The sequence below is a fragment of the Gymnogyps californianus genome, chromosome 4 (genome assembly GCF_018139145.2).
Source record: "Gymnogyps californianus isolate 813 chromosome 4, ASM1813914v2, whole genome shotgun sequence".
Lineage (NCBI taxonomy): Eukaryota > Metazoa > Chordata > Aves > Accipitriformes > Cathartidae > Gymnogyps > Gymnogyps californianus.
Window position 1 is genome coordinate 57,894,353 of NC_059474.1, and position 25,601 is coordinate 57,919,953.

Sequence of the window (25,601 nt, forward strand, 5' to 3'; positions counted from 1 at the left end):
ATGTTCATATACAGAGATGAACAGCCTGTCATTACTTAGTAAAGGTAAGAATTATCAGAAAGATACACATACATTTTCACACACACACGTACACACAAGTCTACACATGCTAAGATACTGATCTTACTACTGAAGTTGCTTTGCCTGTTTTCCTGCAAAGAGACGAGACTTATTTTAGCATATCCTAACTTCAGGCATTACTCTTGATTTAGACTAGTCAGCTATAAGAAGTTGTTCATCAGGGAAGACTGCTTAATCAGCAGGCTGGTAATAGGAAAAAAAGTACTTAAGCTGAAGTCTGAGGTTTACTTGCGACCCAGAAGTTTCTCTGACAACACCCTAAATTCTTTACTTTCAAAGTACTTATTCTTTTCACCCCATTAATTTTCAAATAGGCCTGGGAATTGGTAAGCCATATGCATTTACTGCTCTTAATAAGAAGAAATAGGCATTAAGAATTTTTTTTTTTTTTTTTTTAATATTAGGAATTAAAGCTGCTTAAGCGTTCTCAAATTAGAAGTCAAGCTTCAGAAAGATTAAAGCACTCCAGAACACGAGGCTGGCACAATCATAGCTCCTATCTATCTTTCCATTAGCCTGTAATCTCTTAACAGGCATTTCATCCTGGCTATTAAATGAAGATATATATATATATTTTTGAGAAAATAAGCAAGCATCTTTAGTTCTGCTGAACCTGAACTTAACAGTCCCATCTGATAAACACAGGAGCTATAAAGTAACTTTTTATCCATGGAAAGGATAGCTTTATCTGAGTAGAAGCAGGGTTTCCCCCCTTTTGTCGTTGAAGTTGGCAAAACTTATTGCAGCAAATTTAATACAGAAGAAACTTCAGCCTGAAAGTCAATATAATTAAAATCTGGGGTTCAAGTAAAATAATCTATTCAAAGTATCAAAGTCCTTCATAAAGAAACATGCTTCATTGAAGATGTCATTCCATATTTTTGGAACATAATATTTTGTTTCTTAAATCAATGTATGCATGTATATCTAGGAATAAGACAACAAAAACATTTTAAAACCAGCTTAGAAGATAAGAGTTTTAAAAGATTTCTGAAGAATTGATCAAACAGAGAAAGAGACAAAAGCAGATTCACACAGCAACCACAAACAGATGTAACTTCGAATCAAGGGTCACACTAGTTTGTAGCAAAGACATTGCTGTTTATGCTTGTTTTCACTTTAAATAACCATAATGGAAGAAAGCCTATGTATTTTTTTTACAGTGAATTCCACCTAAATATAATACTCAATGTCATGGCGCCATTATATAAGCTTTGGGATAAATATTTTTGTATAGAGTAGCACTATTTTATATGAATTAAAATATAGCAGTCACATGAAAACAACTGGCAGAAAAGAAGAGGGAGAATAAGCAAGAAGAACAGGACACTCCAGGACAGATTTGTAGGCAAAGCCAACGCTGTCGCGTGTTTATCAAAAAAGCAGCTTCCACAACAGGCAGAGTCAGTTTTCAGGAAGTATCTGAAAACAAGACCAAATAAGAACACTGGATTTTAGCTGCATCATCTAAAAGAATTTTATGACTGAAACCAATCATTACCAGTATGTTTGCACTTAGTATTTTCCATGCTAGTGTTTTTGTTTATATCCTTCATAATTAAGTAGATGAAGGCAGTACTTAATCCCCCAGGAACATTGTCCTTTGCATGTTAATTTTTGATGGGGTGTTTTTGTTTGTTTGTTTTTAAACAAACAGAATGACTCCCATTGCTCCTTTGAATTCTGATGGCCTGATAAGCGAAAAGTACTTAACTCCTGTACCAACTGAGAAAGAATGATGCTTAAATCCACTGTTACTGACAGAAAGAGGCCTATACACACAGGGAAGTATTCTAATGATCACAAATAAATAAAAAGGAATATATGTATTGACACACTCCCTAATCCCTCTCCCCTCTCCTCCCCCACCATTTTTTATGACCACTTATTAGCAAAGGGTCATACAAAAAGGCTTCAATGTTTTTTGATGTTCAGTCAGGACTACTTACAAGGAGGAACAGCCAAAGTTCCAGATTTTAGGAACTGTTTCCTAAAATTTTTCAAACACTTGAGAGCCACTGTTCTCCATACAACCTCTCTAGCAAACTCATTCTTACATTTCAGATTCAGTCCTCCCTTGCCATCATATTCTGCTTCTCATGTTTCCAAGTGAAGATATTGGTGCCTACCTTCTCTATGTGCCCTACCTCCATCTACTTCCTATTTATTAAGTTTGTTCCATTTCATTTTGCAAGTACATTTTGCAAGCTGTACTCTTCCACCCCCTCCACCACCCTGACTGCCTCACAGAGCTCCCTGCTCCAGGACCCACACCTTAAGGAATGCACAGACAGCAACTTTTAGCCAATTGTCATTCACAAACATCCTCCAAATGTCTTTGTACACCATTGTAGGCAGTCTACAAAAATGTATGTGAGCTCTGCTTGCCAAAGTAGCTCATTATTAAGGAAACTTATCTCGCTTTCTCCCTGGAATAACATAATTGAGTGAATAAGCTGAGTCAGCAGAGCAGCAAGACAAGTTATTCCCTGCATGCAGCTAGGCAGACATGCTGCAAAGTCTCATTAGTTATTGCCTCTGATATGATAAAACAGGTAAGCACTTCTCACCACTGCAGGGAACCATTTTAAAATACAAAGCTGAGCCATAATCCAGTCGTGCCTGAAAATACCCACAAGATGCTTTAACATGAAATAAAACTTGAAGTAAAAGAAGCAGCAAGAATGATCTTGCAAGTCTTCCCCGCTTTCCATCAGTGCCTCTTTTTTCCTCTTGATAGATGCTCTCTCCTTGACAAGAAATTGTATTACTTTGCTTTGAGAAAAAAAATCTTACAGAATCTTAAGAATACGAACTGTCAGAGATTCCCTCACCTTCTTTAAAAACAAAACCAACAGGAATTTAATATCACTTCTCAATGCAAACTGCAACTGGAAGAGGAATTTCCTTTCCCTCACAATGTGATCACATATGTCACTTGGTGTCAGAGACCTTGGATTTAGACAATCCATCTTTTTTCAGGATTCAACTGTAGTTGATATTTATCCATGATTCCTGTTTTCTGAACTGGCATTAACAATGGCAGCACAGGTCAGGGACACTTTCAGTTATTTACCACTGTGAAGCCTGCCAAAGAGCAAAACATATTGTTAAGGCTCTACCTTAACTGGTGACTATTAAGAGGACTGCTAAATTTGAGTAATTGTCAAAAACTTTGAAAAAATAGTTAGCCAGACAGTTACCCTGTAAGCTGTATGTGCTTTTCACATCAATCTCCTTGGATTTCTGTACCACTCTGCTCATTTTAGAAACCCAGGCCCAAGCTTTGGTGAGATATACACAAGTCACCATTTTAGCATCAACAGAAACATTTATGCCCATCAGCCTAAAATGTGTTAATTTGCGTTTGCAGGATGGGCTCCGTGACTAACTTTTGCTGCAGGTTCAACTTTGCAATCAGTATGCACTCTTTCTTCTAGTTATGCTGTCACATATATTTGAAAATCAGATCTTCCACTGGTAACAACGGCAGATGAGAAAATATATATACATAGCTGTAACAATTTTACTAGTAGATTAAGATGATGTTGACAGGATCACATAGGCCACCAGCCAGTTTGCACTAGGCTATCAACTGCAAGAACGCAGCAACAGCACCAGGCAAGAGAGCTGCATTCAGGAAAGTCTTTTTCATCATCTCACTGCACTTCCTAATAAAATTAGATCATTATGACATTGCATCCTGACTCAACTGAGAAAACGCACAGCACTTAGCCTGGCCTGAGATGCATTAAGAGAAGGATGCGACGGAATCCTGGATTCAAAGTTAGCCTAAGGTAGGCTCCTACAGAGACCTATATAGAGAAAAAGAGTAGGGTAGGACAGAGGACTGGGGAGTAGAGGAAAAAAAACACCTTAGGCCTTTGATAGAAATAAATATCTCTGACATAATACAACACCCCCTCCCTATGTCACGAAAATTCTTTTTTATTATGTTTTCTCAATAGCGCTGTTACACAGCACTGCCCTCTAAGACATAACTTTCACAGCAGCAGTATATTGCATACACAGGAGTTAGTCCATGCTGGAATTAAGAGTTGCTGTGAGTGGCAGGAGGTAGCTACGTCTGTGCACCTGAGCATATTTGTGTGAGATAAACTACTAAGACCCTTGAGTTTACTTCTCCTCCAAAACCTGACTTCAAAAATTTCTCCCAAACTCCACTGCCTTCTTATGCTACAAGCACACACAGAAAAAATGTAATACCAAGCGGACCATTTCTCTCTGCAGTATCTAAATGTGCTTATCAGAAGCTGAATAAAGCATTAAGCTTTTTGGATCCGTGCTGATCCTAAAGCATATTTTTAGCACATTCAGTGGGTTATTTTGAGTGTTACTTCTCTCCTAAAGTAAATTCACACACATACTGCACTGCTTTTTCATTGTCCTTTTTTTAGATGCAGGCCACTATTTTTTTGATAAAATATGGATTATTTAACTAAGTATGAAATAAAACTGTCACCCAGGAAACCACACTAAGTATTTATATTGGTTGTTAAAAAGACTTATTTCCACTACAGTCCTCCCTCTCAAAGAGGGCCAGAGTCAGGGCTAAAACACCTGAAAACAAAGTAACAACTGTGTCTTCAGCCAGCCAGCCAGCTTGCGATTCAGGACCACTACAGCCTGAAACTGTGCTCTCCTTAGGAGTTTGCGAGCTGATCTCCTTACGTATTTCTCAGGGGAAAATTCTAAAGCATCCCTCACAAAATGTTAACATTACATCATATTGTCAGCAACCCAATAAATAATTACCAGTGAAATTATTAGAACACCGAGGTGTGTAACTATTTCCTAACATTCCCCACGCATTGGATGCGCACAAAAAAACCCCGCAAAGTGTTTGAAAAATAGCTGACTGCTACTACTCTTCAGTGAGACCGAGCAAATTCCTCCTTGCTAAAACTTAGTTATAACATAAGGCTTTGCCCCAGCTGTACTCGTGGAAAGAAACATTTGCACAACACCAAGTTTTCAAGAATGAAACTGTACCAGCTCATGTATCACAGAGATCACCCACCAATAATCAGTGAGGAAAACTGGCATCAATCAATGCAGACAGAAAAAGCACAGGTAAAAACCACAGTGCCACTTGGCAGAGCTCAGATTCGGACTGCCAGGTACAGCTGAGTATTGAGTATGGCTGAGCAGATGTAACACTGGCCAGAGAGACTTTGGAAATTCTGGGTTTCCTCCATTTTTCATTTCAATATTCCAGTAATTTACTTTGGCAAGGACTGACCCTCAGATTATGTTACCAGTGCTACCATATGCACTTCAGACAACATCTTCTCACACGATACACTCCACAGGGGCTAAGATTGGGCATAGAAGGGAAAACCAGAGTTGGCTTAAATCCAAACTATTTAACAGCTGTAGCAAACTTGAATGCACTGTTCTGTTGTGTTTACTGCTTTATTATGGGACCAATCTTTTCTTTATCTTGTAAACAGCTCATTTGTCAGTAACTTCCACACCTTAAAGGGTGACGGTAGCTGCCATATTCCTTATTCTGCCATACAGTGGCTACTGCTTATGATTTTTCTAAGTAAATTTCTTTTCTCCAGTAATATGGCAAAATTGAAAAGAAAGAGAAAAATGAAACGCCTAATATTTAATTACCAAAGGCTATCAAACCCAGAATCTGATTTTAAAACAATTTCCAAATGAGAAAAAAACCCCATAAAAGAACATTCCCACAAGATGCAGAGAGAGAACTGGCTAAATTTTTTTTTTTTAAATTAATTTTACAGGTATAATTACCCCCTCCCTGCCCCCCAGCACATTTGTTAATCAGTCATGGAATCCCAATTGTGGGAGGTCAAAAAGGTCAAATACACCCAGCTTTCAACTTCACAGTGGGTATAATCGCAAAGGCTTGTGAGGAAGGACTAGACGGACAATCAGTGAATCCAGAACCTGAGCCTAAGGCTGCAGCACAGTGTGCTCTGGCTGCTCCGACTGCCCATTTACATTCACAGCAGACAAACACATCCCAGGGAGACTCGGAAACCAGGTCTGTACAAAATATGTTTACAATCCTTAAATATGATCTAAGCGAGTGTCTAACAAACTATTAAAGTCTCATATAAATATTTAGATTATTATAAACATACTCCTTTATTTCCGCCTCAACTAAGAATAAACACAGCACGTGTGTTCCAATGAGTTTACATTCAATTAAAGTAATTGCTATTTATATTACAACTTAAAAAACAACCACAACATTCATTAGAGACTCTTAAATTAACATCAGTTATTTCCTAAGCCATGTATTTCTTGTTTTATCCACTCTGGTAATTGATTTAATGCCTTAATTCTATGAGAAAAAGTCCTAAAACATAAGAAAATACATTCATATTTTTAAAATCAAGCAGAGTAAGGAAAGTCCTAAAAAAGGCTTCCTTCAGCTAATTTAATGTGCAGAACCAAAGCACTGGAAACAGACATTTCCTTACACTCCCCACTTTTCGGTTGCTGGCTTCCTGGCTTATAAGTACCAAAAAAAACTTTGAAAAGCTAACAAATACACAGAGAAAGTCTTGAAGGTTTCAGCAATTCCTAAAAATATTTGCCAGAATGTGATGAGTTTATGACATGCCTAATTAAACAGTGAATTGTTTATTCACTCACAGGAGAGTGACATAAAAAGTGTATTTTAACCAACTCCTCTCAAAAATGACAAATAAACCCAACTTCTCACTCAAGCTGTTGGCAGCTACAATCAGAAAAACAGAAGCATCAAAAGGACATGCAAAATAAATTAGAAACATTAACTCAGATCTTGATCAGTTAATGCTTTACACAACATGAACTAAAGACAAATTTGCGGAACAGCTTTCTGTTGAGTAGTAGGACAATGAAATAAGAAAACAAAAACAAGTTCCTTACAAAAACAGAACACAAAACAAACCTGAAACAGGTCAGGGCAGTCAGAAGACCCTTGAGGCAGAATATCTGTAACAGCTGTTATGAACAGCATGGACATTGCACCATTGCACTTGGACATTTCCTAGCTTGTACACTGAAACAGAAATGTTGGTATACACTACTCATCATGCTTCTTTTAGAAAAATAGATGGACTTTACACACCAGTTATTCAAGGGCTTAATATAAACCTAGCCAATACATTTTATATGGACAAATATATCCTAGGTGCATACAGGAAGTTAAAAGCAACAGAGCACTGGCATATTTATTGCAAATAGGCCTGAATTCCCATCTGTAAGAAGTCTGTCATGCAAGCTATCCTTGATTATCTGCAAAGAAAAGTTACCATCAGGAAACTTTGCTTATACTATTTTTGATAAAAACAAACTTTTTTCATGTTTGTACTGTTTCATCAAGCCATTAAGTCACCTTCCCGTTTAGGTAGTTCTCCTACTTCATCAAAAACAAAAAGCTGAACTGGACCAGTGGCATTTAAATCAGTGCACAGATCAATAATCATCTGGTAGACTTTTCTCCAATTGAATGCTTTCACTCCCCAACATACATTGGGAACTCCCACCCTTGAAAAGAGGATTGGCGGTAGAAGACAAAGATGAAGGCATAATTGTATCAGCCTCGGAATTTCTGCGAGTCCACCTGCCACACCTGAGCAGACATTCATAAAGATAAAGAAACTGCATCATTCTCTCGCTTTTATTCAGAAGTATACAGGTAGCTGGAGAGAGCATACATCTACCATGTCGATAATAAGGGAGATACAGGCACAGCAGAAAATTGTTACATGACAAGAGTTATTTGTCTCTGTGACTCCGGGACATTCAAGAAAAACACTTTGGAAGTTTTCAGGGCATGAAGGTAAGTTTCAGGAAGAGTAAGAAAAAAAAAATCATCAGTGTACCGGTCAAGAAAAAATTACAGACACAAATTTGAGTAGACTGCTACTAAAATTCAGTAATGAATTTAAAGGTTTTTTTCCATTCTTATTTTTGACATTTTATCTTTCTCAAAATAAACATGCAAAACCACTTAAGATGTACATTCATTCTCTCTGAAGCTATTTCCTCCCTGAGATTTTATCTCAGTAGAAATATGCTTACTGCCTGAAAGAGTAAAAGATTAAGCAAGACACAAGTCCAGGAGGGAAGAGAGCACCGAAGCCTATTTATGAAGTTGCAAATAGATGTCACTAAAATGAAAACTAAGCAATGCTAGTGATAAAGAGAGTCAAAACAGTTTTGTTTTACTGTCTGCTGATTTAGGGAGAAAAGTGCTCACCCAGAGGCAAATACTTCTTGTGTTATTATTAACCAAAGCACCATAACATGCAGATACACACAAATATTTGAGTAGCCAATAAAAAGCACTTGGGAAACAAACTGGATCAGCTTAGAAGGAAAACACAAATACAGGAGTAGGAGACAGCTAGTCTTTAGAATTAAATACAGTAAACACTTAATGTTTCAAGAAGTCATAAATTATCTTCAGAAGCAAACCCACAGCTTTGTTTACAAAGGAATTGTTTCCTACCTTCCCTACCCTCAAATACAGAGGTGACCCACAAATGTAAAACTGGAGATACAAAAGTAGCACACAGTGCTCGTACAAATAACGACCAACTAAATAGGTGGGGAAACAGCAAAGTAATTTTTTAAGAGCTAGACTGACTAGCAAGGACACAATGGTGTTTCACAAAATCCATTAAAGGCTACTGTGTGCACTAAAGATTGAACTCAGATTCCACTGCTTTCAAGTAGAAAAAAGTTTCCCCATGGCAGCAAACATCAGTAGAGCACATGTCTGAAGAAATAGATAGTTCCAGGATTAAGGTTAAAAAAACTGCAACACTTTTGGGTGTATATAGTGTATTTCACCAATAATTTCAGATTTTTTTTTTTAGCAATGTGGCTCAAACCCCTGAGAAGTGTCATCTTATAAAGACAAATATCCAGAAGTGCAGAACTGGTCACAAGTGAGAGGTAGCTCATTAGTGGCTCATGTTACACAGGATTTTTGAAGTCTGAACTATGGCTCCTGACAGAACCATAACATACCTGGCTTGTATCTATCTGTCTCAAAATCTGACACACAAAAATAGAGCACATGAGAGCAAACACATTTGTAGACTATAATTTAACATACGAATCGGCTTCCTTGTCATTCAGGAGTTCATGAGATTAGTTTCCTCTTTGCTGAAAAGAAAAAGCCTGAATATGTTCACATATTTCTGTATAAATCACATAGTACTGCTCCATATGATGAGCTAAAAAAACCCCAATCCTACAGCAGTACCCAAAAGATCCAGTACACTTGAGCTTCAAAAGAAGTTAAATCACCTGCAGTAAATGAAAAGTGCTTTGATGTTAAGTAGAAAGACAAGAAATGGAAGAGAAGGCAATAGAAGTTATGGTATTTATTTTTCTTCTCTATAACATACCAAAAACATTAGCTTAATTTCTTGGAAATTGTGGGGTGGATGAGCCTAGTTACTGGCATTATAAACAAACACAACTTCTGGTATGAAAATAAAATTACTATCAGTAAAAAAACACCCAAAAAATTTCTCAGGAAATGGAAGAACACTGAAAGAAACTTTGCTTGACCCAAAATAATGGATTTTTATCTCTGCTACAAATATAAATCTTTGTTCTATTTACCAGTTCAGTAGACCATTGCTGCTTTCTCCCATCTCACTCCTTGCTATTTCCAAGTCCTTTCACTCTTGCTTGGATACAGAAAGATACAAGCACATCCTTAGGACTGAGGAGACTTGTCTTTTTACTCTCTTGTCGTCATAGCTTTAAGAAAAGCTAGCACATACACAAAAACATTTTTGCTGTTAGCACTGTCAGGCTGCCAAGAGAGACTGCATAATCTCTTTCCTTGGAAGTTTTCACTACCTGACAGAACAAAGCCCTGGACAACCCCATCTGAATTCAGTGTTGGGCCTGTTTTCTGCAGGAATTTGTACCAGATGGCTTCCTAAGGTCCTATCTGAATTATTCTGTGAATGTGGAGCCCTTAGCTCCTTCAGAAAGTCTCTCTACGTATCTTTAGAACAGCACAACAGCAGTTGTGTTGGCTACAATTCCTGTATGACAACCACCAGTATTCTCCTTTCATTTTTCTTCCCAATTGCCTTTCTACATCCACCTATTATTTCTTAAATTCTGTAAGCTCTTTGGAGTTTCTTTTTGTGCTCCATTTGCATGTCTAGCACTTGGGAGTCCTGGATTTGTCGCTATGGATTCCAGAAAATACAGCAATAGAAATAAAATCAAAACTAAAGTAAAAAACAAGTAAAAAACTGAATATCAGACTCAGGTTTAAGGACTGCTTAAAAAGTAAGATATACTTGAGTGACAATACACTTCTTAGTAGTTAGGAAAAACAGATGGAAAGACTAAAACCTAATGCAACTGACCAAATAGATATGGCAGGTCTATATATCCTTCCCCTATTATTGTAACATACTCATGAATGAATTCTGATTGTAGGGGAACATGGAAGGAAAAAAACCCAAACAAAATTGTTTAATTTTTAAGAGACTGTCTAGATTTATACTCTGCTGAGAGGAAGGAAAGGAATCATTTCAAATCACCATTCTTCAGATGTTGTATTTGACAAGAGAAACAACCATCAGATTTTACTGGAGAGAGAAGGGAAAAACATTTTTGCTAAACTAAGTATCTATTTAATGCAGATATACTCTTAGCCACTAGTTATTCGTTGCCAAGACAAACACAGGCATAACTCACATACTACCTTTCAAAATAACTTGAGCCATACCTTCAACCTGACATGCCAAGATGGAAAAAGCAGCCAGAGCTGCCTGCATCACTTTCCAGTTACCTATTTCTCACTGGCAAACTGTTCTTTTTACTATTTTTCTCCTAAGATAAAGCTTGTTTGAGGTTCTGCAGGTGAGTCACGGACATTGGTCTGTCGTGGTAACAAACACCACAGAACTGAAGGAGCAGGAGTTGGGAGAGGCAGAAATCCGGCACAAGAAGAAATAATTTTATTGGCACGTACATCAAAGAAGCTGAAGTTCAAAGCAATAAAGTTAAAAAAACCCAAACCCCAACAACTTTCAAGTTAATTCTCATTCACTGCATTGGATTGTTCATCAAAATTAATAATATGGCATAGGCTCTAACACTGTGCACTAGCTGACAAGCAAATCAGAACATCTGATGAATGTGTCAAACCCCTGTGCTTGGAAGTGACAACATAAATGCCAGTAACTGAGGTTTGGTGGGTATTTTCTTCCTGTCTAAATTTTAAAGAGAAAAAAACCACCTGGGGCAGGAGAAACATGCAATCTGAACAATGCTCCCCCCTCCAATTCCCAGGTCACTTACTAGGTCACTTCGAGGTGCCTCCTGATAGTCTGCTGAAAAGCAGGACATTGAACTTCTTGTGCCGTTGCTCTCACTGGCTTGCCGTGGAGGCTGTGCATATTGCCTGTATGTAGCACTCTTCGGAGTCCAGCGAAACAGGTTGATTGACTCACGAACACAACGCTCAATGTCAATCTCTGATCAGGGATTTAAAGAAAAAACAAGAAATGCAATCGTGAAAAATCAGTAAAGCCAATTAATCTACCTATGACTTTGCTAAATACACATATATCCATCTATACCTCTGTCTGTCTCTCCCTCCCCCCCTGAAAAGGCATGTAGTTTTCCAAAACTTTTTCCCATTCAAAAAAAAAGCACTTAGAAATTTTTTTACGAAAAACTAGCAAAGACATTTTGAGCATTAATTTTATCCCTAGTTATGTATGGAAATACAGCAAGCTGTTTAAGAGAAGCGTAACAGACCTTTAACCAATGCAGAGACAGGAATATAATCGAAGCCTAGTCATTGTAAGGCATCTTCATTAAATGTCTTTGCAAGTCAGACTATTGACTCTTAAATGTAAGTACATGCAGTACATCAAAAGTACATTTCATGCAGTGTATGGACATCAGGATTTTTGGATCAACCGAGTGTCTTATTTGTCAGTTAAATACTGCTGAGAGCCAGACTGAAAGCCTTCTGTTGTCGAACTTTGTGTGGCCTGCCATTTTGACAAAGCTACGTGTTATCTGTTTGGTGGAAAACAGGAGTTCTCAACACTAATTTTTGTGCTTGATGGCAAACACAATGGATTTGTTTTAGAGGGTTTTTTTTGGTTTTGTTTTTAAAAAAAGAGAATCCAAAACCCAACCAGACATTCACAGTGAAACATTCTGGCTGAAGGACTGAAGTGCCGTGTATGACAAAATACTACGCAACTTTGGAGGAAAGGAGACACCCATCAAATGGGAAGCATCCTAAAATAAGCTGTCGTCAAATAAAAAGTACCAAAGCATAATGAAAAACACATGCAAAAGGAAAAAAAAAAGTAAACCTATTACAAACATCATTTTTGCAACACTAAGCATCCTGCATGTATCTGCCTTCTAACAAGACATAACATAAAAATCATTTACTTTTCTATCACTATAAAAAGACTGGTTAGTTTTGCATCTCCTGTCTGCAGTCTCACAACGAGAAAAATTATTCTAGCTTGCATTTTATGACAAACTTAGTGTAGTGCATCAGACAAACAATGGGTATATTAGCACTTCTTTCTTGTATCTGTCCCAAGCATCTTGGATGATTCATTGCAGCACTCACAATTTAGAAGATTGAAGCATCAGCTTCTATGAAGAAAATAGAGGCACTGTAGGCAAGCTTTATCTGTATATCTCAGACAGATTTGATGCATTGCCATCAATCATTCATTGTCATCATTAAATTTGATGCATTGCCATCAATCAGGGAGTTACTCCAGAAACCTCAGTCATTTAGCAGGGTGGTGAGTAAAAGAAGCTGAAATTGAAGATTGGGGCAGAATATTCCAGTTGGATGAGATTATTCACTTTGTTTAAAATTTGAATGAATGATGTGATCTCTTAATCTCCCATTCAAAAAGCTGTCCGCATTCAAGTAGGATATAACTTGCAGCATATGCTTTAATAGCATTGAAGACAACATGCTTATGTGCTATCTTGCTTCTGAAATTCTGAAAAATCTGGGACTAAAGCTGTGGTTTACCTAATTTTAATTCTAGCTCTAAAACCTTTTTGTGAATATGAAAGTAAATCACAATTTTCCTTAACCATATCAAGTTCCCTAGCTACTTGGGATAATACTTGCCAGAGATAAATGGACAATGTGGTATCTCAACAGTAACTAACAATTTCTCATTCTGTGATGAAAACATATTAGATTTTTCATTTTGAATATATCGTGATGGAATATTGTTATTTAGCATCATTCCCAAGGAAAATCCATGCAACTGGAAAATTTTACACAATTTCTAAATTCAGGAAAAGACAGCAGATGCCTTTCACTGGTTATTATTCCTAGAGCTCAGAATACGCTCTGAAGCATAGTCATTACAGTTGCACTTTCTCTACATTTCTGAAGATTTATTTATAAAAAGTTGAGAATTTCAGTTCAAAACTGTAGTACATTTATGGTTTTTGTTTTTTTCTGTAAAGAGACTGCTATAACTGTGAGTTATAGGCCTGTCTCCTGAGATTCTTAGCTAAGGAAACGTTAGCAGTAGTTTTGTAATAAGTGAGATGAAAGCAGAATTTAGCCAGTAAAAAAAAATAAAATAATCTGAACAACAATAATTAATAGCATGAGAAACATTCGGTTGTGAGAGGACATAATAGCCTAGAAATGTGTGAAATTGAAGACAGAGAACTGGGGATGGAATAGGAACACTATGTGCAGTAGAAAGTTATGAAAAAGCTGAAAGCAGAAATTGAGATTGACAGAGTTAAGCATTGAGACAGACTATAAAAATATCTTTCCTAGAAACAAGCTCTGTAATTCCAAAAGGAATCCATTTAGAGAAGTAGAAAATGCAGCAATGAGTTTCCCTAAAAACGATAACTAGTTCTTACACGTCAGGGTGTAAGTAAAAAATTTAGGAGTCTGTTGTTCTGTGATTCTTGGCTGTTTGGTTTCTCATTTCTTCTAAGCAGCATTTCAGGAGGACAGTGGCCATGGCTCAAAATGAAATTCCAAGGAACAAGAGGGAGTTTTAAATGGTTTGGGAGGGAAGCCATCAAAAGCCTAACACCAATTTACAGTCCGCTGATTAATTAATCTGCTTCTAAGTAATGCAAAATAAAAATATAACAAGTCGATTGTGGTTTCCACAAATAATAAAAAAAAAAAAATATATGTATGCATATATATGGGAATGGTCAACATTTATCACTCACAAGGGAGATGACTATTGGTAGCAAAAGAATTTACTCGTATTCTTTTTTAAAAAACAATTAGTTTCAGCATACTGGAGTCTGAGAAAACATTAAACTGGTGTAAATATTTACAAAATATTTATTAGTCACATTGCATGAACAAGCTTCACACTTGGGTAACCTTCAAGCCCATCTTCACCCTTTGTTTGAAATTTTGGTTTAAGAAAAATCACTTCCTGTCAGTAACTAAAATGCAATGCCATCTTTTGCAGCCTTGCTGGATAAGATCTTTTCTCCTCCTTTTGGCTAATAAGTAAGGGTCTGCTGTGCTACTTCAATTCCCATTTCCTCCCATGCCCTTTCAAATAAATGCCAAATGAGTCAGTCTCCAATTAGATGTCCATCTTTTATTATTGCACCAGGACTGCATTCACACAGTATTAATCCTGCTTGTACTCTTCCTGCTCCCAAGTAATTGTGTTACAAGCCAGAAAACACTAAAGCTTACATATTATTAAAAACATGCTGTTGGTATATCAGAAGTGTAAATATATCAAGCCTGTGCCTAAATTCTTGAGCAGGACTATGAACAAACAACAGAAAGTACCTCACCAGGATGCCAGACTACTTGTCATGTGCAAACAACTTAGAAGAACATCCTTCTGAGAGCAGGCTCTGCAGAAATCTCAAGGCGTCAGCAAGAAGCGAACAGAAACATTTAGAAAGGACAGGGAGGGCCTGCTCAGTCACGGAGATGTACATGTAACATCTCTGTGCTCTCCAAGGTCCCAACACTGGGGTGTTCTGTAGTTTAAAAAGCAGGTACCTGCCATTTTTATTCATACAAATTATTTTGCTGGAAAAATCTGTAACGAAAACGTGCTGACATAACATGGTGTCATTAACTGTGAAGTGTGCACTGAAAAAAATTAAGCCTAGCTTTAAACATAATATAAATACTATAAAAATAAGTTCTCATTTCAAAATTTAGTATGTCTTCAAGCAGTCAGGTTTTCAAAAAGTGCAGAGAACCTGCATTTCAGAAAGCCAAAGTTGGCACCCAAGTACCTAGGAACTAAAAATCACAAGTTTCATTTTAAAACATTGGTTTTAGGAGTTCTGGCTCAACTGAGCTCAAGTATTTCACAGTCAAGCAGCAATCAAGCCTTACAGGAAACAATTCTATGGCACCAGCTAATTACTCCATTACTTGGCATCAAAAGACTTTTCCTGAGATTTTAAAATATGCAAATAGTACGGGAATTGAAAAGGGCAGGGGTGGGGGAGTAAACAAAAAGTGATCTAACAGTAATATCCTGGTTTTGCCATGGCCCCATCCCAATATTAAGCCTACTGAAATATTTTGCTCCTTTTCTCAACTAAACTCCCGTTTGCTCTAAGATGTTACTCATTTTGCTCTGTTCATGCTAAATTACCACTCCCTACCAAGCTGCTGCCTCCCTCTGTCAACAGCCTCAACTGAAAAGGATGGCTCAGCCTGACATAGCTGCTTTTTAAGGTACATATATTTAGTGTTTATTATTATAGATACAGAAGATAAGTAGACCACACTTGAAACAGATGTTAAAAACAAAGCATCAGTTTAAAGGCAATACGCCTGTGACAAAAGCACATAGAATTCTTTATTTTTACAGCAAAACCAGACGTGCGCACATTGTTCACAGCAAGTGAAAGCAAGCAATGGAGAAAAACATAACACGAATGGATCTATCTTAATGAAAATGTACACAGACCAAGTCTTTGTGTGCAGTTAATCAATTCCAGAGCCCTCTCCTTGGGTAACAGGACACCAGTTAAGAAATTTGGCCAAAATAAACTGCTTCTGCATTTTGGAAACAGCCCAGAATTATGGGCTTGGTTTGACCTCTCCATCACAAATACTTTATTACTACCCTGCCAGGCAACATCAGCTTTCACCACACAGCCACATAAATAGGCCAGAAAACCTCTGTGCTATAAAAGCAGGGAAGCTGAATAGGTCAGTCAGTTCGATCTCATGATTCCTGCTCTCAGAAGAAATATAGGTGAAAGGCCATAAACCTTTTCTTTTCTGATGACATACAAAAAGATACACTAAGCCTAGATATTTAAAAGGACAAATCTAGGAAGAGAAGTGACATTTCTATCCCACATCTCTGTATCTATTACTGCTAGAAGGTTACTATAAATGAAAATGTCAGCGCAAAATTATTCTTTTTATATAATTTATTCTATACATTATAGGATAGTTGTGTTATTTCATTGTTTTGTGGATAGTAATTTGCTCTTACTTACACACATCAGCATCCCTTTCAGTGCACCTTGCAACAAAATTTCAAAGGCAACATAAATATCAGTCATTAATTTTAAAACTTTTCAGCTAATAAGATGGAAGTCTTTGTTCTTCTTTCTACATGGATGCAAGGTGTGCATCTTTCAAGAGCTGCCGGGAGAACAAGTGCTGTCAATCAAGGAGCCATCATATTTTTTTATGTAATACAGCAGGTGTACAGAAGTTGCACTCAGCTAGAAAAATGATTGGATGCAGAAGGAAAGGAACAAACTATAGTACTACTTCTTCAGACAGATTGCATGTTGCACGGCTGTAATAAGGATCAATAATTTCAATATGAGAGCATATTACTCTACAATTCTTGGATTCTTTCAGTATCTTGGAATAAAAAAAAAATTCTCTAGACAATTCTCCACAGTCAGTATTTTTTACTACCTCTGGACGATACTGCCATTTTCAGTGTATATGTGACAGTAGTCTTGCTGTTGGAAAGGAAAGACAACAATTTAAACTATTCTTGAGCCTGAATGTCCACAAGCAGCAGTTAGTATATCAAACATGAAATGGTTCAGGCCCTTGCTTGGTGAAAGCACATCAACCATCTGCATCAGGGTTCAGAAACACTGGGAAAAGAAGGACTTTTGTTTTTATGTAATGAAATCACATGCAATGTCCAAAGAGCAGAAAAAGAACTTGTGGGTCCCTTGTCTTAATCCATAAAGGAGATGTTCGAGGACTGAAAAATTCAGAATGTATCCAGATAAGAGTCCTGTAGTGGAGGGTGTTATGAAGATAATTCAAGTAGAAATGACATATCTATGTGAGGTACTGACACTTCTGCTGAGACCAACAGCAGGTATGTTTGCAGCCTGTGTGTAAACAAGAGAAGCTGACAGGAGAGTTATGGAAAGTACAACTATTACAGTACCTGCAGTTATGCAGTCGTCTGGACCAGTTCATGCAACACTTACCAAAGTAGTGAGCAATAGAGAGAAGCAGCAGTAAACACTGAGTTATTCCCAAGACATTAGACTGCATAAAAGACAAAGGTGAATCCTTTTCTTACTCGTGATTGTAAAAATTGCTCTGACTCAGCAGTTTAGTGAAAAGATTTCATAAAGAATGCCTTCCAGTATGGAAATATGATGTTGTCCTGCACTGATAAGGATGAGCAGGGAAGACACAGAATGATGAATGAGTGTATGAAGAGCAAAGGTTTACTGTAAGTGAACCACCACATGCCACATGCTATGGTTTACTGAGAAAGAAGACCAAAATAGATTATGTAAAGACTGTAATGTCAGCTAAGCTCCGACAGGAGAGTGCGTTTTAAACAGTTTTATGAGGTGTGCCACGGCTGTTTAAGAGCAGACTTTTCTACAAACTAACAAAATGTTAAAGACATCTGGTCTGCTCCTAACATCAGATTAGGGTACTGGCCAACAACAGAAGGACATGAATTCACACTGTATAATGGAAATAGTCAGATGGAGGCTACTACGCAAAATCCGACAGATACACAAGAATAAGGGGAAATAAAGCAGATCAGCAGCAGAATGAACATTATTTCATAGCTAGATGATAACCATCTACAGAAGATGCATAAAAGGACAGGTTTACAAACTGCAGGGATCAGCTTAGAGGAGAAACTTGTTAGATATACATGGAGATGAGGAACTTGTACCACCAACACAATGTCTGACAACATTCAATTTTTGAAGGAAAAACATTGTTTTGGCTTTTCTGTGTTGTATGGTTTGTTAAAATCTTTCTAAAACTGACTCAACAGACATTTAGCAATCTCGAATACTAGTGAAACTTACCTCCTTTATCCTAAATTTGTGTTTCACAGAAGTAATATGCACATACTGAAGCTCAGTATGCATTAATAAGATCATGCTGTCTAAATTTCTAGCTAGGTAGTAGATACGAGCCACTTCAGTGTTTCCCAGACATAATAGGTATAAAATTGTGAAAAACTCTACAGTCAGAAACTCCAACCAGATCAAATGCTTATAAAATGGACCAATCTCTAAAGAGCCATAAGTAGAACACCTTTGTATTAGCAGAGCTCTCCTCTTGTTAGCCTTTAACTTAGAATTTCTGGTTTTGAAATAAGACAAAAATTCAAGTAACCTTGAAAAGGAGCACCTGTTGCCATGAGAAAAGGATCAAAGCCTCTAATTTGACCTGTTCGTTCCTAGACCAATAATGGAAAAACCTTTGGGTAAAGATTAATATAGATAAGATATCTAGATCTGCCTAAAGAGTATCCTGAACCATGTAACACCCACAAACTACCACTGAGTAAGAAACATATTATTCAACATTGAAATGTTATTAATTTCCCACAAATACAGCAACTGTAAACAGAAAGGATAATAACCATCTTGCTTATGTACCCATGCTTAAAACTGCTTTCATTTCTAAAAAAATGCTTGTCATTTGGCACTACGGTAGATAACTTACTGACATGCAAAACTTTCAGCGCTTAGAATTAGTCAAGCCTCTGTTAGTGTTTCACAGTACAAAACTAGTAGCTTTAAGCATCTAACATCAGGCCAACCTTGTCAATATACATTTCTAAATGATTTAAAGTTTGCTGCATAATTAACCTACTCAAAAGTCAAGGAAAAAAGTTCCCCCATTCTGTGAAAAAGCTTTCTAACACTCCCCCATTTGAATTTACATATGAAAGTATTTAAGAAGTACATTCCTAAATATCATATTTTTTATAACAAAACCCCCCAAAAGACCATTTTAAAGACATTTTTAAGTTTGCGTCATTTTAGGGTTACATTCCCAGCAAACAAGTTTGTGGTTTATACTCTATCAGCTTACGTGATTGCTGAATTTGTTTCCTTAGAACTATGCTATGCTGGTAAGTAAAAAAAAAAAAAAAAAAAAAAAAAAAAAAAAAAAAAAAGAAAAAAGTGTTTTGTTTTGTTTTGGCTTTTTTAGCATAAGGATTGAAGAATCAGCAATAGATTGTCTAGCTCCTTGCCTTGCTCTGAAGCCAAATGATATGTGACTAGCCTATCCCCTACAGATGCCTGGCCAGACTTTTTAAATTTTTGCAGTGACAGAGGTTTCACCTGACACACCCCTGATGGGTACTTAGCCCATTTATCACCATTTTCAGAATACAGACAACATTCTTCACATACAATGTGAGCTTTTCCCAGTTGGGTTACCTGTCCTTCCTGACCAAGGTTTGCCCTTCAATGTTAACAATCCAGTCCTGAAATTTATTCCGAGCTTGCAATATCAACAACGTCTTAGCTTTAGGTACAAACCCTGCTCTAGTTCTCCATGTTTAGTTTTGGTCATTCTGTTGATTTCTATTAAACTCCAGCTCTTAGTATATTAAGAACAAAGACGTTGGGATAGACAGAATCAAATGCCTCATGCAGATTTATAAAGGCAAGAGTTTAAGTTCTTTGAATATGGGAAAGTAGACCAAAGGGAATTGACAGCTACCCAAAGTATGAAACCGCTGAGAATTCACTTCAACAGACCTCATTTCTGAGTCCGTCCTTTGGCAGAAAGATTTTTCTAGCTCTCAGCCTACACTGTCATTCCAATTCTGTGTTTAAGTAGTTATGTGTATCTCTATTAACAACAATGGATATACACACCCCCAAAATATATCTACAATCAGAGATATGCTGCTAATGTACATTTTAATCAAGGAATTTTAACCCTGGAGTATTTGTGCAGCTCATTTTAAAAACCTCCTCAATTAACAATTAGAGAACTAGAGATTATTGGGAAGACCATTTATACCTGTACAGGCAAACAAACACATTCAGCATAACAAAAATATAGACAGATACCCTGTTAGGCACCTTGCTCTGTCAGCAATATTTTCCATAATTGCAAAAGGAAAAAAATCTAGTGCATATTCTTGCTTTCTAAGCACTAGTCTAACCTGGACTAGTCATGCTCATAATTTTAATGAAACAAAAAAAAAAAACAAAAAAAAAAAAAAAGAGGGAAACATTTTCCTGAACACCTTTGTAAAGAGAAAAAAAAAAAAATTGCCACATCTGGAAGCAAAGCTCAGATAAGAGTGGCCTGAATTTTGTCTCTCTATACCTAAAAATGCTAGCATGTTTGACGGTCTACCTTCATGTACTTTGATTTTATTCCAGGGTAATACACGTACAAAATCCTAAATGACTAACAGGTGGATTATCCTATTCTCTGAAGTCCCCTTTTGCCACGAAGAGTACATACAGGTTCTACCAAGAAACAGGAGGCATAAGCTGCACCTCAGACTGATTTTAAGACATGCACTAGGAAAGTTCTACTGATGAACTCACTTTTCACTCTTATGAAACACAATCTCTTGAGACAGACAGTCCTTTGCTGAAGGATATGTATTTGATTTTCTTCTGCCAGTGACAACTACAGACTAGCAAGAACACTAATATGAATAAAATAAACGATTTTGGTATTTTTTTCCTTAGTGTGTCACCCACCGCAGCATTTCTCTTTAGTCTCAAGAAGGTAGAATCTATAAATAGAACTGCATTTTGTTCATGTCACAAGTGGAAAACGCGAATAATTAAAGAATTCACAGCTTCAGGTAAAATGACATCAATCTTACAGAGTTTGACACTACCGAACAGCCTTGGTGAGCAGGTGTGCCCTAACAAATTGCTCTGCTTCTGTACCAAAGCCAGGTCCCAACCCACAGTTGGCTGTAAGCCTTTAAAAACCAAACCAAACCACACCACAAAAAGCACTTACTAGCAGCTATGCACAGTTTCTGCTTCATAAATGCCATTATTTAGCAATAATAACCTTCAGGAATTGCATTATAAAATAAACCTGCCACTTGCATACAAAAAAAAGCCATCTAACATAGCAAAGATGAGGAGTATGTTCAGAAAAAGATGTTTCCATAAATATCTGTTGGACCTACACCTTTCAAGAAAACCAGAAACGTGATTTCCTTTTAGCTTCTGATGTCTTTTGATACTTCCAATCCATTTTTTTAATGTTATAGCAGCATTATCATGTGCTTCATGTGACAGAGACCAAATTGCTGTTTTTCTTCAGATACATTGTAATTTGAAAAAGCAGTCCAGTTTCACTAACCCCATGATAAATCACCTTGCAGTGTCATCTTCCATGGGGGACAACAGTTTTAAACTTGGGCAAGCTACAACAAAGCCACGTGTCAAAATTTCATAGCTGAAGTTATGAAAAAAGTTTCCTTTTAAAAGAGCTATTACAACTTCTATTCCTCAGAGCCTTAATCCAAGCAATAGGACATTTTCAACTGTATGATAAAAAAAATCAAACCCTAATCAAAACACTACATTACCTTTGTTTTTCTACTGCTCACTGACACACAGAAGATCTCACTGTATCTCTTTCAGTCTCTTCAAAGTTGGTGTTTTGATCTTGGAGTTTACATTTTTATTCAAGAAGTGGGAATGGGAACAGGCACCAAACACCCACAAACTCAGCGTGGGCTTGGCGGCCAACTGCCATTTCTGCCTCCTATGAAATCTTAACTAAATGCTGAACCACCAGAATTTCTGGCACAATAAAAGCGTATGAATCACAGATGTGGGCAGACAAAGGATTTTCAGGAAGAAAAACAACAGAAAGTAAAATGGTAGCTACCTAGGGTCGGATACATATCTAAAGTAGAGTTCTCTGATGTGTGCCTAATTCTGCTGCTGTCAGCAGAAACACATCATTCAAAACTGCACCGTACAATCTTAGTGTAGATTTTTTAAATCTTTAGTCCATTTCTGAGCTGGAAGTAATGCTCCTAAGCATCTATATGGCTTTCACCATCATGGGATTCAGCATTTTGGCACATCACTACAATGGCAACAGATATAACTGTTTCTCCCACATTAGAGAAACTCTGTTCCTTGGAGAATCATTTATTTTTGTGGTTTGATGATAGCTAGATCTTTGACTACATGTTGCATCTTAAAGCTACATGCCTGTGTCTCACAAAGTAGAATCCTCTACGTTTTCCACTACAACCATTTTACTGTAGCTCCTCGTTGCACTGGATTGCTTTTCCACAGCCAGTCTTTCTGGACTTCCTATCCGAGGCCGAGGCCTTTGGAAGCACTGACTAGCCTGGAGTCATCAAAAAGACACCTTCCTAAGGTGCACTGCATTAAAAGAACAAACCCTCCCCTTGCTCCAAAATTACAATTATGTGTGAACTAACATAAAAGGCTTATTTGAAAGTATGTCTTATGTCTAGGCTTAGTGTTTCCCTATTCTCTAATAGCATCCGTCCCCATCTTTTTGTTAGTTGCCCTATCCCTTCTCAAGGCCATAATTAATCTCTGTATGTCAGTGATAATATTGGCATGGATCTCTGGAGATCTGTTTGCCAGGCCCTATATTGCACCCATTCCAGGTGGGAGTGAATTGGTCTACGGGATCCTTCAACTGTTTGCAAAGAGCTGTACATATCTGGATGCTTCCTTCCCGGGTTGGTTTGCTAACAAAAGGTGCTGGTGACTTTGTACTACTTGTACGGCGGGTAATGAACTTAGTAATCAAGTCAAGCTACGATAATCATAACTTTTGAGTTGCATAATGTACATTATCACACAAACTTATGGCAAGATGCTAAAGACTAAGCTATAAGCAAAACTGGAAATTTTAAAGTAAAGTTACTTATACAGTTGGCCCTTAACGCATGAAAGAGCCTTCTGGGTTGTAAATTTGCTAATACATAAGAAGCAGACATTCCCAAACTGGCTTAGTACAAGTCAGTCCTGGTCTGAAAGCAGAGTCCTGTCTCTGTTCTTGGTACCTCAGGAATCACATAATAGTAGTGCCACCCTTACCATCCTCATTTTCCTGCCACATTCTCCTGCTACTTGTCAGATTTAGATAAAGGAAAAACAAAGGTAATGCATACTGCGTTTGCTCTCTCTGCATCACCCAAGTAAGATGAAATTTACTAAATCTCAAAACTACACATAAAGAATTAGCAATGACTCCAGGGTTGGTTTTGTTTGTCTGTCTCAAATAGTATCTCCTAAATCTTCCCTGTATTTATATTGTTTGAATAAAGTTTATACTTAACAGAGCTCCTTAAACACAAGGAAAAAAAAATATGAAAGAATAAATGAGAGAGAATTAAAAAAAAAACATGTTGGGGTAGCAATTTCCTAAACAATCTAATTCTATTTAAGTTTTAGCAGTTGCTTATATGTCCCCTTTATACAGCCCCACGAGGAATGAACTAGAACATTTGTTGCTATAGCAAAGGGATTTTCCAGTATTCTTAATTAACCAATTATTTTTTCAAATACTTCAAATAGATTTCCTAATATGCTAGAACATTGTTAAAACTATATAAAAACAAACTAAAATTTCCAATAGAGCTCCCCAAAATAGCAAGTAATGCCCAATTGTATTGGGTTTATAGATAAAATATGGCGTAAGGTTTGAGACAAGCATTGGAAAGGGTTTTCAGAATCAAGTAATCAATAATGGCACTGTGCCCCTTCTTTTTCCTCGCATCATTAACTTTTTTAAACAGTAATTGAAACTGTGTTATATGCAGTGAACTGGAAATAAAGCAGTGGGTTTTTACTTTTTTTTTTAAACTTTAAATATACATTTTTAGAAATAGCTACTGTAAAACCAAGAAATCTTAAAAAAGTGTTCCACAAAGTTACAAGACAGCAGTAAAATAGCTTTATCAGTCTGGAAAGCAAGTCGCTTTCACTGGCAGCCTGAGATAAGCCATTCCAGTGCACAGAAAGCTTAAAAACCACAGGAGTTTCAGTCTGTTGAGCAACAATTGATTTTAGATTGAAATTATCGCAGACGTTTTGAACAACATAATCTCTTCCTTGGGGTGACCCAGTTTCAGGTGAAGGTTGTTTGTAAATTACTTTCAGAAAATTCTCAGGCATGGCACACAACTTATTTTAACCAAAATAAGAGAAGTCCTGTTTGGAAGACACAGGTGACAAAAAGCATGAGCAGTCAATACTTCTTAACCAGAAATAAGAGTCAAGTCAGAAACAGAAGGCACAAGGCTATGATAATTATATGTTCAAAGAAGTTACTGATTACAGAAGTCTCAGCTAGACTAATAATATTTAAGTCACACTAGGATTGTCTTCCGTCCTCATTCTTTTTTTCCTTAGTAGGTAGTGCTTTGGATTAATCTCACAATATTCAGTTGTCCCACTGTTGACATCCAAAATATTGCAGACATCACCAACATTAAAAAAAAAAAAAAATCTTTTCAGAAACACCATTCTACCAAAACATTTCTTACCAGAGTATAAGCAAAGTTGTCATAAACTATAATCAGCAGAAAGCATGTACATTATAACACTACAGATTTTAGTGATTTAATTTTATTATATAAACAGATACGTATTATGAGAACTAACGTGTTCTTACACATGACCTCACTATAAAGTACTTCAGCTGTCAGTAAATCAGCTGGTTCAAGATAAATTGGAATATATATTTAGAACTACTCAAGGAAAAAAAAATAGGGAGAAATGACCTTAGGCAAGGAAATAAGTTAAATATTAATGAATCTATATTTAACTAAGACATACAGCTAATAGATGCGGTGGAGGGAAGGGAGAGAGAGACAATCTTTTAGTTTAGCACTCACCTTTCAGACCATCTTAAGATATCCAGTTAAATGTAATAACAGCATTTGAAATGACTAAGCAGATAGACTGAAAATGAAAAAACCCACACCATAATGAATGGCCTAATTAAATTTCTTATAAATTGAAAAATACAGTAGCAATTGCATAGTACATACTAAACTGAAAGGTAGCAGAAAAGCCACATTTTAAAATCTGGACACATGTTCAAGGGTATACAGTGAGAGACAGAATTTGCGACAATAATATTTGGAGAAATCACAGAGCTTCATCTGTGACAACTCACTGAACTTCTGAGAGACTGATTTATGCAACTATGAACTTAGCCTCAGCCTGTGTGCTGCCATATCCTAGACTACTGCTAA

General features: G+C 36.9%; 1 protein-coding gene across 2 annotated transcripts in view; it reads right to left on the reverse strand.

Moving 5' to 3' along the window:
- Window positions 1-25,601, reverse strand: part of TBCK (TBC1 domain containing kinase) — a 113,647-nt gene that overhangs the window by 22,545 nt on the left and 65,501 nt on the right. For both annotated transcript variants that reach the window (XM_050896233.1, XM_050896232.1), the window contains one exon: window positions 11,416-11,591. In XM_050896233.1, coding sequence (XP_050752190.1) covers window positions 11,416-11,591 — 176 coding nt within the window. The remainder of the gene's footprint in view (window positions 1-11,415; window positions 11,592-25,601) is intronic.